This window comes from Pterocles gutturalis, unplaced genomic scaffold, assembly GCF_000699245.1.
Source record: "Pterocles gutturalis isolate BGI_N339 unplaced genomic scaffold, ASM69924v1 scaffold8980, whole genome shotgun sequence".
In the NCBI taxonomy this organism is placed as follows: domain Eukaryota; kingdom Metazoa; phylum Chordata; class Aves; order Pterocliformes; family Pteroclidae; genus Pterocles; species Pterocles gutturalis.
In genome coordinates this window covers 42,135-55,133 of record NW_010138202.1, presented here as the reverse complement: position 1 = coordinate 55,133, position 12,999 = coordinate 42,135, and the positions used below count along the sequence as shown (strand labels likewise).

At 36.0% G+C, this 12,999-nt stretch overlaps 1 protein-coding gene across 1 annotated transcript in view; it reads right to left on the bottom strand.

Moving 5' to 3' along the window:
- The window catches only part of FUT8 (fucosyltransferase 8 (alpha (1,6) fucosyltransferase)), a 57,885-nt gene that overhangs the window by 11,103 nt on the left and 33,783 nt on the right, over positions 1-12,999 (bottom strand). Inside the window, exons 6-7 of the mRNA XM_010082900.1 lie at positions 1,304-1,550; positions 1-76 (exon numbers count right to left, since the gene is read on the bottom strand). The exon at positions 1-76 is cut by the window's left edge and continues 110 nt beyond it. Coding sequence (XP_010081202.1) covers positions 1-76; positions 1,304-1,550 — 323 coding nt within the window. The remainder of the gene's footprint in view (positions 77-1,303; positions 1,551-12,999) is intronic.

The following is a 12,999-nucleotide window of genomic DNA, read 5'->3' as shown; positions in this document are numbered from 1 at the left end:
AACATGTACCATATATTCTTCAATGGGATGAAATGCTGCCTCTGTTCCTACTTTGTCTGTTCTTCGGACATGAACACTGGAAAAAAGGCAGAAACTAGGAATTCAATATAGAAACACAATACATACTGTAGCAACGGAAATCTTAACTTTAAATTTCATGCCTGTGCTTTTAGAATGCATATTACATTAAATCCCTACATAAAACAAGGAAGGATTAAAACTCATTGATGTCCATCAAGACACACTGACAACACAAAGTTAGTGTTCTAGCACAACATGAAGTTCTAGTGGTCTGCTCTTGAAAGCAATATAACAGTCTTGCAAGGAAGGCAAAGGGTGACCAAAAGAAGAGTATGAAGGAGGTTTAATTATAGCACACAAGGTATTCCTTTTGTTCAAAAGGTTAAGTTATCCAGTGAAGTTAGATAATGCTCAATCAATACAGTTCAAAAGCAAAATAGGAATATTTGCATCACAGGTATATTAGGACACCAACTACAATGCAGGGTTGGAATGAAGGTAGTTAAAATTGCATCTTCCCCATGCTTGAACTCTAACAAGGCTTCAGATCCATCAGTGGTGAAGCAGCCTACCGACTCAATGTCAAAAGCCAACTAACATTTGGACAGAACTACTGTGTACTCCTACAAAAACAAAGATTAAAGATTGAAGGAAAATTCTGGCAAAGGAAGAAACATTTTCAGACTCAAGTAGAGCAGCAGCAAATTTTCTCAGGTTACATGACAGTGAAACCTTTCTTCCACAAGCTGCTCTTTATCACCCATAGGTGCTTTCCTTCCATCTCCCCATACAGAACTTTCCAATTCATAGTCACTGCTAAGGCACAACAGTAGTGAAATTAAAGGGAAAGGCACATACCACGTTTAGGTGCAGCCAACAATAAAATTAGTTGTAATTGTGGCATAGAAAATGTAGGCTTAGCCTTTTTTCCTCAAATGGAAAGGCTATAGGCCCTTGAAAAGAAAAGTGTCTGGAATACAAGCTGTAAGGCAATTACATGAATGAAATTCTGTATTACATTTCTAGATATGGAAGGACATATAAACAAACCTTCTGTTGAGCCACCTTTTATATATTTGTCTAACTATAGGTGGATATGTATGCTGAAGAAGTAATCAACTTGTATTATGCATAGTTAAAAAATAGCTTCATCAAGAAAGCACCCTCTCTCCCCACAAAATGCTTGAGGCTCTTGGATAGCCATCATAAAAGAATTTGTTAAGAACAGGAATCACTCTATACACATAAGCACAGACAGTTAAAAAGAAAACTAAATACCCACCCGATCACTGGATGTTTGAAACCAAGTTTCCTTGTGGCTTCCTCTATTTCTTTTTCTAACCAAGGCTGTGGACGAATCAAGTATTTGACAAACTGCGAGACCCACCACACTGCAGGATCCCCATGTACACGAATTAGCCTATCAGCCAGGTCTTCGGGGACAGCCAACGGTAAATAAGGTGGCCGTGGGTGTAAGCTGTCAACAATGGGAAGTTCCACCACCTGAACATCCTTATCATTAGCCTCACCTGTTTTAAAATACATACTATGATGAGTCAAGTAGTTTGTTTTATTAATAAGCTTCACCATTGCCAAGTAATATCCCAAACATATCAGCTAAACAGTATCTTCAACCTCAAAAAGACTACCTAACCCATACTCTACTTTTTAAAAATAGCATTGAAAAAAAATAATAAAAATCATAGTTTTAGACTAGATTTATGTAAGAAGTCTATCTAACCATCCACTGCAGTAAAACAAAGTTGAAGGTCCTTGAATTCTTAGCAGCTGACAGTTAATAAAATATAAAAAGAGCTCCTGTCTATATTCATACCTTTTTATATACTACTATCCCATTATTGTGTGTTAAGGCTTACTTGGACAGATTTGTTACCTAAAATGGTTAAAATTCAGCTTCTTGTTTAAAAATAAACACAGCAATATTTTAAGGCATAAGAAATTATTTAAAAAACCTATACAGCCCTGCTGCTCTTGAACACATGTTTATCACAGTAAATCTCCACATTTCAGACACCATTAGAACAGCTGAATCAGCTACTCTACTGACATAAGGAAAGAAAGGACAGAAAGAGAGACAATTCCTGTCTTGAAGAACTTAAATGATGAAGGTAAGTAGCAAATTAAATAGTTCAAGAAAAACAGCCAAGCATGATACAAGCATGTGATTTACATACAGGTAAGAATTCATTATCTTTTAAATAACTAAAGTGGAATATACACAGTGGAATATTTTAAAATACTAAAGTGGAATATACAGATGTTTTATACGGGACCTTCATTAAAGGCTCAATAGTGACTAAACATTTTAAAAGAGTTTTTACAAATTTCACAAACATAAGCGTCTACATAACTGATAATTCAAAGCTATTATAATATGACAACATAATACAAAGCATTACAGTTTTGAAACACTGAGCATTTCAGCTAAGATTTCGCGTGTGCTCATTTCCTTCAAAACAATATTTGCATTGTCTGCAGCGTCTACTGGCAAAGGTGGCTAGCACTCTAATGCTCACCAGCCAGGAAAGAAAACTGTTTAAAATATAAGTAAACTCATGTAACTGTTTATGATGAAGTAAACCTAATGGCTAAATCAATTCAGTGCAAGGATAACAAGCCTTATTTTAAGAAAAGTTAAAAATCCCTAAGGTTAGAACACTTCTGCATTCACTAAAACTCATTTCAGTATATTTGTGACAAAGTCCTAGAAAAACGAAAATTGCATGATGAAGTCATACATTGTCAGAATGCTACATTAACATTAGTGAATCTGCCAAAACTAGTCAAAATTCAGCACAACCTCTATGAGATATGGTTATTTAAATAAGGAATGTTTGTTATGATCAGGTATATTTTCAACTAGTTTTTCATAGATTTGGAAAATATCTTCATAGATGTATCTGTATGTTAATAATTCATCACTGTGCTGTGTAACACCACTATAAAGGGATCTTTTAGAAGAATTTCCCATAGAATATGTACTGCAGGTATGAATGATACATTTTAATTCAAAAGCCAATTCATATTTGTGCCATCAATTATAGCACACTTACAGGAAAAGATTTACTAAAAGTTCATAAATTTAGTAAAAATACTGAGCATTTAAGTTTTCTTATTATAAGAAAGATAACATTTTATGTCATATTATAGTATGCCTTCAGAAAGCTGCAATAAAGAAAAGCAGCCTGAAGTCAGGAAAGTGCTAAATCTGGTGCAGATGTGAAGCATTAGTCAGAAGCCTAGACCAGAAAAGTTCAGCTTGGGAATGGCATGAAAGTACGCTTGAGGTTCCAAACCTTTTATTCTTATACCCTCTACTGAGAGTGGGGGAAGGAACAGTGTGGCAAAAGAATCAACAACAATCGTAGCCAAGCGAAGAATGAAAAGACTCCAGTCTTAAGTCAGAGAAGGAAATTCACTGCAATTCTTTTGAGCAGAAAAAGCAGAGGTGGTAAGGTGCATACAAAAAGGTGAATTTTTATAAAGTATGATATCACTGCCAAGTTTTTAAACTTCATTCTATCACTGAAAAATTATGTTGCTGTGCAAAGACAGCCACTTGGAAAGTCCTGCTCTGGATACAGCTGACTGAGCGATCTGACCCACTATTTGGTATTCTGACCCTGAAATAGTATTCAAAGGATAAGTGCGCTTCGAAAAATTTCCATGGGCTCTCTTAAGGTTTTGAAGAAAATTAGGTTGGCAAGCAATAACTAAGAAAGCTCTCAGCATACGGCAAACTAGATTACAGTATACCAAAATCACAATACTTAGGAAGATAGTTAAAAAAAAAAAGCTTCCGGCTTTATACTATATGTCTGAATAGTAATGCAGCTGCATGAGAGTTGCTGTAAATCAAAATCAGAAACAAACAAAATGTATTTCATTAAGGCAAAGCAAACAAAATGAACGACTAGGTCAAGTGTTAAGGCGTGGACCTTGAGAAATAGAAAACTACTTTTTGAGAAGGACCTGTAAATATCATAGTTATTTCACAGAGACAACTGAGAGTTCCTTACCTTGTAAAGCTACACAATATCAGACCCAACAAGGGAACTATCTCTGAAAGTATGGGTAATAAATGGAAAGTCATAAAATTAAATATACACAAATATTGATCAAAGAATGCGTTGTTACTGTAAGTAGAAATTTTGTCATGGTTACAGAAACCCCTCATGCTTTCAGGACTTTTGCCAGTTACTAACTGTTGACAAAATAATTAGGACACATAGTGTTGTGTTGAGACAATGCATGTAACTGGTTTTTTACACAAATAAATAAAAAAAATCAAATAATCAATATGGCCATCACTGTTTTCAACAATGTTCTATTTTGTTAGTCGTTTCCATAAAATTAAAAGTGGGCAAGTCTACTTAAGTCTATTTAATCCAAACATACAAGATTCTGATAAAGCACAGCCATTTGACATCACTAATTAGAATATCTGTGTAATCAAACACGCAGATGTGTGAACAATTCTAGGAAACTTTTTGATAACTTTCTATTTTTTATTACCTTTATTATCATTCTGAACAATGAAGAAAACACTTCCTATTAGTCTTCACTCACTTTAGAAAGTATGAGATGGCAGATGCAGAAAAGGGAAAACTTACAGCAACTGTTTGCATTTGTCCTGGACAAAAACAGTGAAAGGAACTCTTCAGTAACCTGAAGGAGTAAACAACTATCTGCCACAGCCCTATAGGTAAGCGGCAGCTTTTTCATCCCACTGATCACTTTTTTTTTTTTTCATTGAAAGATCCCTAATAGGCAATGATCTTGTCCTTTTTTCAACAGGCACAGTTTAAAAAACTTTCATGGAAATTCTGGATTGCAGAATATTGTTTTAGTTTACTCAGAAATAAGCTGCAATGAAAATCAGTGATACTGTAGATAACCAAAACTCCGTTAGACTGGTAGGCAAGCATACACTCAACAAAAACATTAAGTCATATTCTTTACTCGTAAGAATTGTAGCTGTCCAACTGAAGAGAGGGAAGTCAGTTAAAAATACAGAATGATCTTTTTATCTACACATTTCTTCAGATTTTAGCTACGTAATCTCTAAATTTTAAAATACATCAGTTCTTCCACTTCCCAGCTGTATTTTGTTAAATAACAGATAAGCCACAAAAGGTAATAATCCCTACTAATGCTTATATCTTTTTCTCATGTTGGCAGTTCAAATCACAGTATTATCACATCAATCAGGCCCAATTCCCTGCTCAGGGCAGGTTCGACTTTGACATTTGATCACAGAATCATTTAGGTTGGAAGATACCTCAGACTTGTTATAGGTAATTTACATTTCAGCAGTACTTCAAGATACTTCTTCCAATGTGATCTATATTGCTTTTACAGTTGCCAAAATTTGCCTGTATAATTCTATTTATGGCTTGTTTAACTTTCATATGATTCCAGGAGCTACTTCTCAGTTTTGATTAACCTAAATAATTGCCCTCCAAAGTTCTGCAACTTAATCCATTTTTCCTTCACTCACTAATCAAAAGATCAAGTGTTTTTGTACTAGCCATAAAGTACTGCAACACTCATAACACTCACTCTTTAATCATAACAACATACTCCAGAGGAAAATCACATACTTTTAAAGAAATTTATTTTTATTTAGATGACCCACGCCAGTTGCACCATGTTTCCCTGCAGTATCCCAATGCGCCTTTATAGCTCATAGGACTTAAATAATTTTGCATGATTTGGCATAATCTTACTGCCTGTCTATTTTTCAGATTTAATCTTTGTCCTCCTAATTTAAAGCCCATTTAGAAACTTCTGGTATTGGTATCTTTCATATCAACTTCTTTGAAGGCTGAAAAATGTTTGTTTGGCTCAAAATGACCTGTGGAATTTTGTTATTTTACCTTAACTTACTTCTTCCATCTGAACATTGGCTCAGACCTGCATTTGGATGGGCATTTTTCCTGGGTGCTCGTTACTTTGCACAGCAAAATGTCAGCCTCACTTCAAGGAACAATCAATACTATTATTTAATGTTAACTGAAAACCTGTTTATGCACTTCATTCATTCTTCTATTATTTCAAATTTGTCATTTAATTTCAAAGTATTCTTTCAATAAGTTGTTCTTTAAAGTATGCCCAGGAAGACTGTGCTAAGACTTCTGTTGTGTAAATGAGAATCTCCATTTAACTTCAATTTGTGTACCTAGAAACACTACCGAATAAACTCAAATAAAAATTGAATAACTTCATTGCTTTGGTTTTTTATAATGTAGACTTATTTAAGTTGATATCAACTTGCATAGACTAATCACAGCTCTCCTTAACTAAGCTAAGACTTCCTGCCAATTTGAAACCTCACCCCAGCTGAGTGAACAATTCTAACATCAAGCATGCAAGATATGTCAGCGTGCTAGGAATGTGGTTAGATTAGCATAAGATACGGTGAGAGGGACTCTGCTAAATTCTCACAAGGCTCCTCAATGTCTTGCTGGCTACTGTCATGCATCGCAAAGACAGCAGGTTCATGGTTCATCAACTTCCATGATATTTTAATGCTTTTCTTTGCAAAGCAGACAAAATTAAAAACGGAAGCTATGAAAACTTCTGGTGTGTTATCCTATTTGTGAATTGTCAGTTAGTTCAGAAGAAAGAAAAAGTATGCTTTTATCTGTTCTGTGCTGCAGACTACATCTCATACAACTATCTTTTGGGCATTTCCAAATATTATTAGAATCACCTAGTAGGGACTTTATGCCATAGTTGAATTACAAAATTGAATTAAAATGAGATAAAGAATCCTATTTTTCTTTTAAAGCAGTCAATGTAAAATATAACTTGTACAGCTAGGTGTTTTTTCTCTAAGATTTTGCTTCATACATTTTTAATACTAAGTTTTTGAACTTGATTTCTGACTTCTTTCTCACTAGTGTTCCACTTCTTAATTTTCTTAATCATCTTTTATCTAATCAAACCTTTTAAGGCAGGCAGGTATTGAACAGATTTGGTACCACACAGTTTTAAAGAAGCTGAAAATACAGTGCTCTTTTTTTGTTTGTTTTTTTTTTCAGGTTTTATATGCCATATGGGTAGCGTTGTCCCACTTATCACTCCAAGAGGCTGATTCTTTATAGCTTCAGGAGGGAATAAAGCAAAATGTTTTCAAACATGCCAACATGTCTTCTATTATGCTTCTCAGTCCAGTAGTGCCAAGGCTTTTTTCCTGCACCCTTTCCTCTCCTGTCTTCCATAACTTACTTGTAACCACCCTCACGTACTCCCATGTCTCCTACCACTCTCTGAACTGGTTGCCTGTTGGAAAATGACATCTGTGACAAGTTAGGCACTGCTTCTCACTTGCTGGTAGGCCAATATTGACCTCAGCAGTTGTACACACATACTCAGGCTATCTATATTGAGGAGTTTTGAGAGACCTTAAAAAGAACTGTTTCTCTTGGTCAAATTTGGCCAAAATTCATCTAATATTCAGAACTTGTACTAAGTTAGGATAAAAAAAGGACCATACAGAAAGATCCAGCACGATGACAAAACCTTTTCTCTCACAAGAATCTTGGCTAAAATAATTCTCTACCAAAGATACTATTTTATCAGCTCCCCCCCCAAAAAATAAAACTTTGACTGTAGTCTTACTTCTGATCCAGCAAAAACCCTAACTTTCAGAGCTCTTGAACGACCAACATGCTTTTGTGGCCATTGTCATGCCACTTTGAGAGAGCATTAAAAAGTAAAGATTTTTCCCTGTCTCAATTGTCCCTTCCCAAGCCAGCTGGGAAGTTTACAGATGAAGCGTATGATTGCACAAATCGACTTCATATAACAGCCAGTGAAGGCATTTTCAGAAGATTGACAAACTAACTAGAAATCAGGAAGCTTACTAATATTTTTTTTTTTGCTTTCATCTTTGTATATTCCAACTGCTTTTGAACAATGCTCCATTTCATCTGAACAGCCTATATGAAAGGAGTACCTGTTTTAGAAGAGCTCCAGCTCCCTGGCTACCAGAAAATATCAAAAAAATGTATTTGCAAAGGCAAATACACTTTTATCAATGCAACAGGGGTTTTGCTGTGTTATCGAGGTTTAGTCATTCATGCAAGCAGTAGCCAGACTTGATGATTTAAAAGATCAAACATAAGGATAGCTGAAATTACTTAGGAAAACATATATTAAAGATCCTTACAGCGATACTGAAAAAACCCCAATTTTTTATTTTATTTTAAACAATTCCACTGAAGCTTATTCTCTATTTCAGTCTAATGTTAATTACTATATACCTGAAAATACTTCCAAATATTTGCTTTGAATACTAGGTTGTCTTTTCTGGACTAGAAGATAAACCAGCTTGCTTTTATAATAATCCTTTAACAGCTGCAGGGATCTCTGGCATACATACGTTAATTGGACATACATATGAGCCTGTAACAAGCACATGTAAGCATGCAAAAAACAATGCAACCTCAAGACTACTATAGGAGACATAGAAGTTTTCAACAGGTCGCGAGAACGGAGCTTATTTTCAGAGTCGTCTATCCAGGCATCTAGTGGAAAAGGGTTCCCGGTTTAGATATTTACTGTCTTTGTGAGCTAGTGGTTTATAACTTGAGGTCCCAACCTTGTCTTGTCCTAACCTGAACACTTGGAAGACTCTTCTTTCAATGAATTAGTAAAAATGCCTTCAGTATGCAAGTCCAGATGGAACACAACCCTCAAGGTGCACACAGACAAATAGAAGTTTTAGATAGCCATAAATAAAACAGCAGAGAATAAAACCGCTATGCTGTTAGAAATTCATAGCAGCGAGGCACTTCACCTTAACAGTGCATCTGAAAGGAATGGAGAGAAACAGGGATGTGTCCTACTTCATACAGTCTACTAAGATAAAAAGGGCAAAAAACAAGAGTATAACCCTGCAAAAACGGAAAAGGAAAATTTTCGGGTCTTCAATCACAGCATGTATGCCCATTTCATTTCATATTTTCCAAAGAAAACAAGGAGGAAATGTAATGGAAGAATCAATACAAAACAATATAAAGTTTCCTCTGTAACTATAACAGTGATAAAGTATTATTAATTTTCACCCTACTAGACGTTTAAAACCACTGCTGTTTCTTACAGGAGTGTGATGGGTTAACCTTGGCTGGATGCCAGGTGCCCACCAGGCCCCTCTATCACTCTCCCTTCAGCAAAATAAAGGCAGAGAATAAGATGAAAAACTCGTGGGTCAAGATAAAAGCAGTTTAATTAAAGCAAAGGCCAGGGCCATGCACAGAAACAAAAGGAAAACAAAGATGTTATTCTCTGCTTCCCCTTGGTAAGTGATGTCCAGACACTTCCCAGGAAAGCAGAGCTTCAGTGTGTGTAGCGGCTGCTCCTGGAGACAAACACAGTAACAAATGCCCCCCTCCTCCTCCCTGCCCTTGGCTTTATGGCTGAGCTGAGGTCACATGGTATGGAACAGCCAATCCGGGTCAGCTGTCCCGGCTCCGCCCCTCCCCAGCTGTGTGACACACCCCCTGCTGGCTGCCAGTGGGACACTCAGCCCTGGGAGGGTGCTGGGGGGATGCTGACTGCAGCTCAGCCAGAGCCAATACAAGGAGTTAAGGATACTTGCAAACTCAATGCCTTTGTTTGAGATTTGTCCCAAGATGTATGTAATAGCAGATAAAGGAAAATATGTTTTAATGATTTATCTGCAAAACACGTTAGATGTCGTTCATGGACATGTAATGCCAAAAATATTAGATTATAGTAAAGGATTTTCCTTGCAACATTAAATATTTATTGTTTCATTTGAAATGTTAGCAAAATAAATGTGTGTCTTCCAAAGTAGGTACAAAACCAACATAACAAAATGAGGGTTTTCAAGTTTCTTATCTGTTCACAACATTAGGAAGAAACCAGGGGGCTGAGGGCCTAAAGATTGAGAAACAGAACTATAAAATTCAAACAACTATTTCTGCCTTAAAACTCTTGGTATAGCTTTCAACTATTTCATATGGTGGAAAAACTATTCAGTACCATCTTCCTACTTAGTTGATACTTCCTGTATAATAAAATACAAAGTAATAAAAGCATCTTTTCAGTGTGACATTCTGAGTCTATACAAGAAATAGATCTTGAGTAATTAGCTGACATTTTTGGTTGTTTTTTATTCATTACTCAAATGCAAAAAGACAAGAAGCCTTGAGGATTTGGCAAAGTTATAATGAAACAAATGAAACGTCCAGCCCTAAACTACAGCTTGTCTATACAGAATTAATAGTATCTACATTAACAGAAAATAAGACCCTATATTAAATGATACACTCCCAAGTATCAGAGTGATAACCCGTAGTGCTGGAGGTGCTCTGGGATGCCTTCTACCTGGAAATGCTGGTAACCATCTTCAAGACATAGGAAAGGTTTGGATGAAGTGTTTTCATGACTTGAATTTGACACGACAACTGCCATTTTTTAAAGATTACTTAAAAGTAGGCAATATTACTTAACCATAACATTGCTGACATTCTAATGATTTGCATAATGTATTAGAAAGTAATTTGAAACTTGAACACTGGTGATAATTTCCCCAAAATCTGAGAATGCTTCAGTTTGGATTGAAATTTATGCAGCCAAAGAAATAACTCAGATTAACATTTGAGAGTTTTTAAAGATTGCTGGAGACCCAACATATTTCTGAGGTAATTTTACTCCCAATTTGTCTAATGCTGTCTCTTAGTATTAAAAAAACACCTTTTTTTTTCATTTGAACACAGAACACACTTGTATTCTTACCTAGTGTACATCCCACGGTACAACTTTTCAAGTACAGAATGGTTACCTTAAATCCAACAAACTCAAATATTGGGCCAATTTGTAGCTTTTTGCTTATGGAACAATTCTTAAAAGAGTGACCGGTTAAGCAAGAAACTTTTACCGTTTGTAATGGAAACTTGGCATTTGTTTACCAATCTATGATTCTCTTGTTTTGCAATTAATCAGTAACCTACTGTTCGTGTATTGGGACAACATCAATCTTTTAAGAAAATGGGAAAGCCATGCTTCAAGAAGTAATATTTCATATGAACAGCATAAGATACGTGATCAAATATGTGATAAGTTATTGGTACAACTGCAGAGAACAGAGGCAAGAGTCCTTTCTTCCCCCCTTCATGAACTCCTCCAAGTCTACAAAATAACAGCAGTGCTTCAAGAAATATAGGGAAATAAGTCCCTACTATTTTGAAATTAATTATTTCAGTGGACACTTTTATTAATGAACAAAAAAAAACTCTCGTTCTGTGCTACCTTCATTCACTTCAACACACTTAAAAGAATTCTCACTTAACAACACATTTGCTAGTCTGCTTATGGTGATGCCCATGCACGGAACTATTATCAAACAGTCAATTGCACTTTATACAGACATCAAATCTTAATCTAAATTAACAGACATAGGAAGAACTCATTGTATAAAATCTCCACATTTTTACTCCTTGAATGTTATCAGATAGCGCAATTACATAAAATGTTAATGAAATATACACATCCTTACTTCTGCCACTGGAAAATTTACTTAACAATGGCTGTATTTAAAATAAATGTGTTCCCCATTTATCATCCATCCTGCTAAAAAATGCTGCTGACATGGAAAACCACCTCTAAGAACACCATTCCTTTATCAGGAATAGATCTGATGTAATTCCTCATACAATTAAAAGAGAACCAATACTACACCTACCCTATACAAATGGCTCAATCATAATCCACATTCAATATTGTGTCAGAAATGAATGACAGTGCAAAAGAGCACACAGATGTGTGTCATCCCTCTGTCTGGAAGCCAGGACCCTTATTTGTTAGGTCTGAGATGCACACACATCATATAACCATTACAAAAGATATGTAGTGTCCTAAACTGAGAAATTCCTACCCTCACACAAGCTAAATTTGATTTACCTGACAAAAATGAAAAGATAACTTTTTAATTTTCTCTTAGGTAAGTGGATTGTCACTTCAGTTTTTTCTTCCCCTACCAAATTCACTTATCTGGTTTTTCTTATTTAGTCTTCCTGTCTAACTAAACTTCCACTGTAGTCACAAACAGAATCACAAATGGTCTTTTAAATTACTTGTAAACGTACAGCAAAGCATGCTCTGTTTCTCTGAGAACCAGAAAGCATCAGCTTATGTTTTATAAAATATGTAAATTTCATAAAAGCACAACACTAAACACTGACTTGCAATGATAAAAAAATGTTTCATGCCTAATTCTTAAGAAGTGGTAAAACTGAAAAAGACATACAGTATTTTTATCTGGTCTGCTGGTGATAACATTAGCATAAACATATGTCAATTAAAAAAAAAAAAAAAGGAAAAAAGCTATTTATTTTACTTGCATCTCAAGACATACAATTCCCACCAGGAAAGACTTGCTTTTTGAATATACTGAAATCTTTGCTTCATTGCTCTCTGCATGATTCATCTCTATCAGTTTCATTTTGATTTCTGAATATTATATCTCAGAATATTTTTGACTCAAAGACTTCTGATCAGAAGAGGATTTCAAAATGGCCCAAAGGAGCGAGTCCAGAGGAGGCCATAAAGATGATCAGAGGGCTGGAGTGTGAGAACAGGCTGAGAGAGTTGGGGTTGTTCAGCCTGGAGAAGAGAAGGCTCCGAGGAGACCTTACAGCAGCTTCCAGTGCTGAAAGGGGGCTACAGGAGAGATGGGGAGGGGCTCTTGACCAGGGAGTATAGTAACAAGGCATAACAGTTTTAAGCTGAAAGAGGGCAGATTTAGATTAGATATGAGAAATAAATGTTTTCCTGTGCAGGGGGTGAGGCAGTGGCCCAGGTTGCCCAGAGAAGCTGTGGATGCCCCATCCCTGGAGGGGGTCAAGGCCAGGCTGGATGAGGCTTTGAGCAACCTGGGCTAGTGGGAGGTGTCCCTGCCCATGGCAGGGGATGGCACTGGATGAT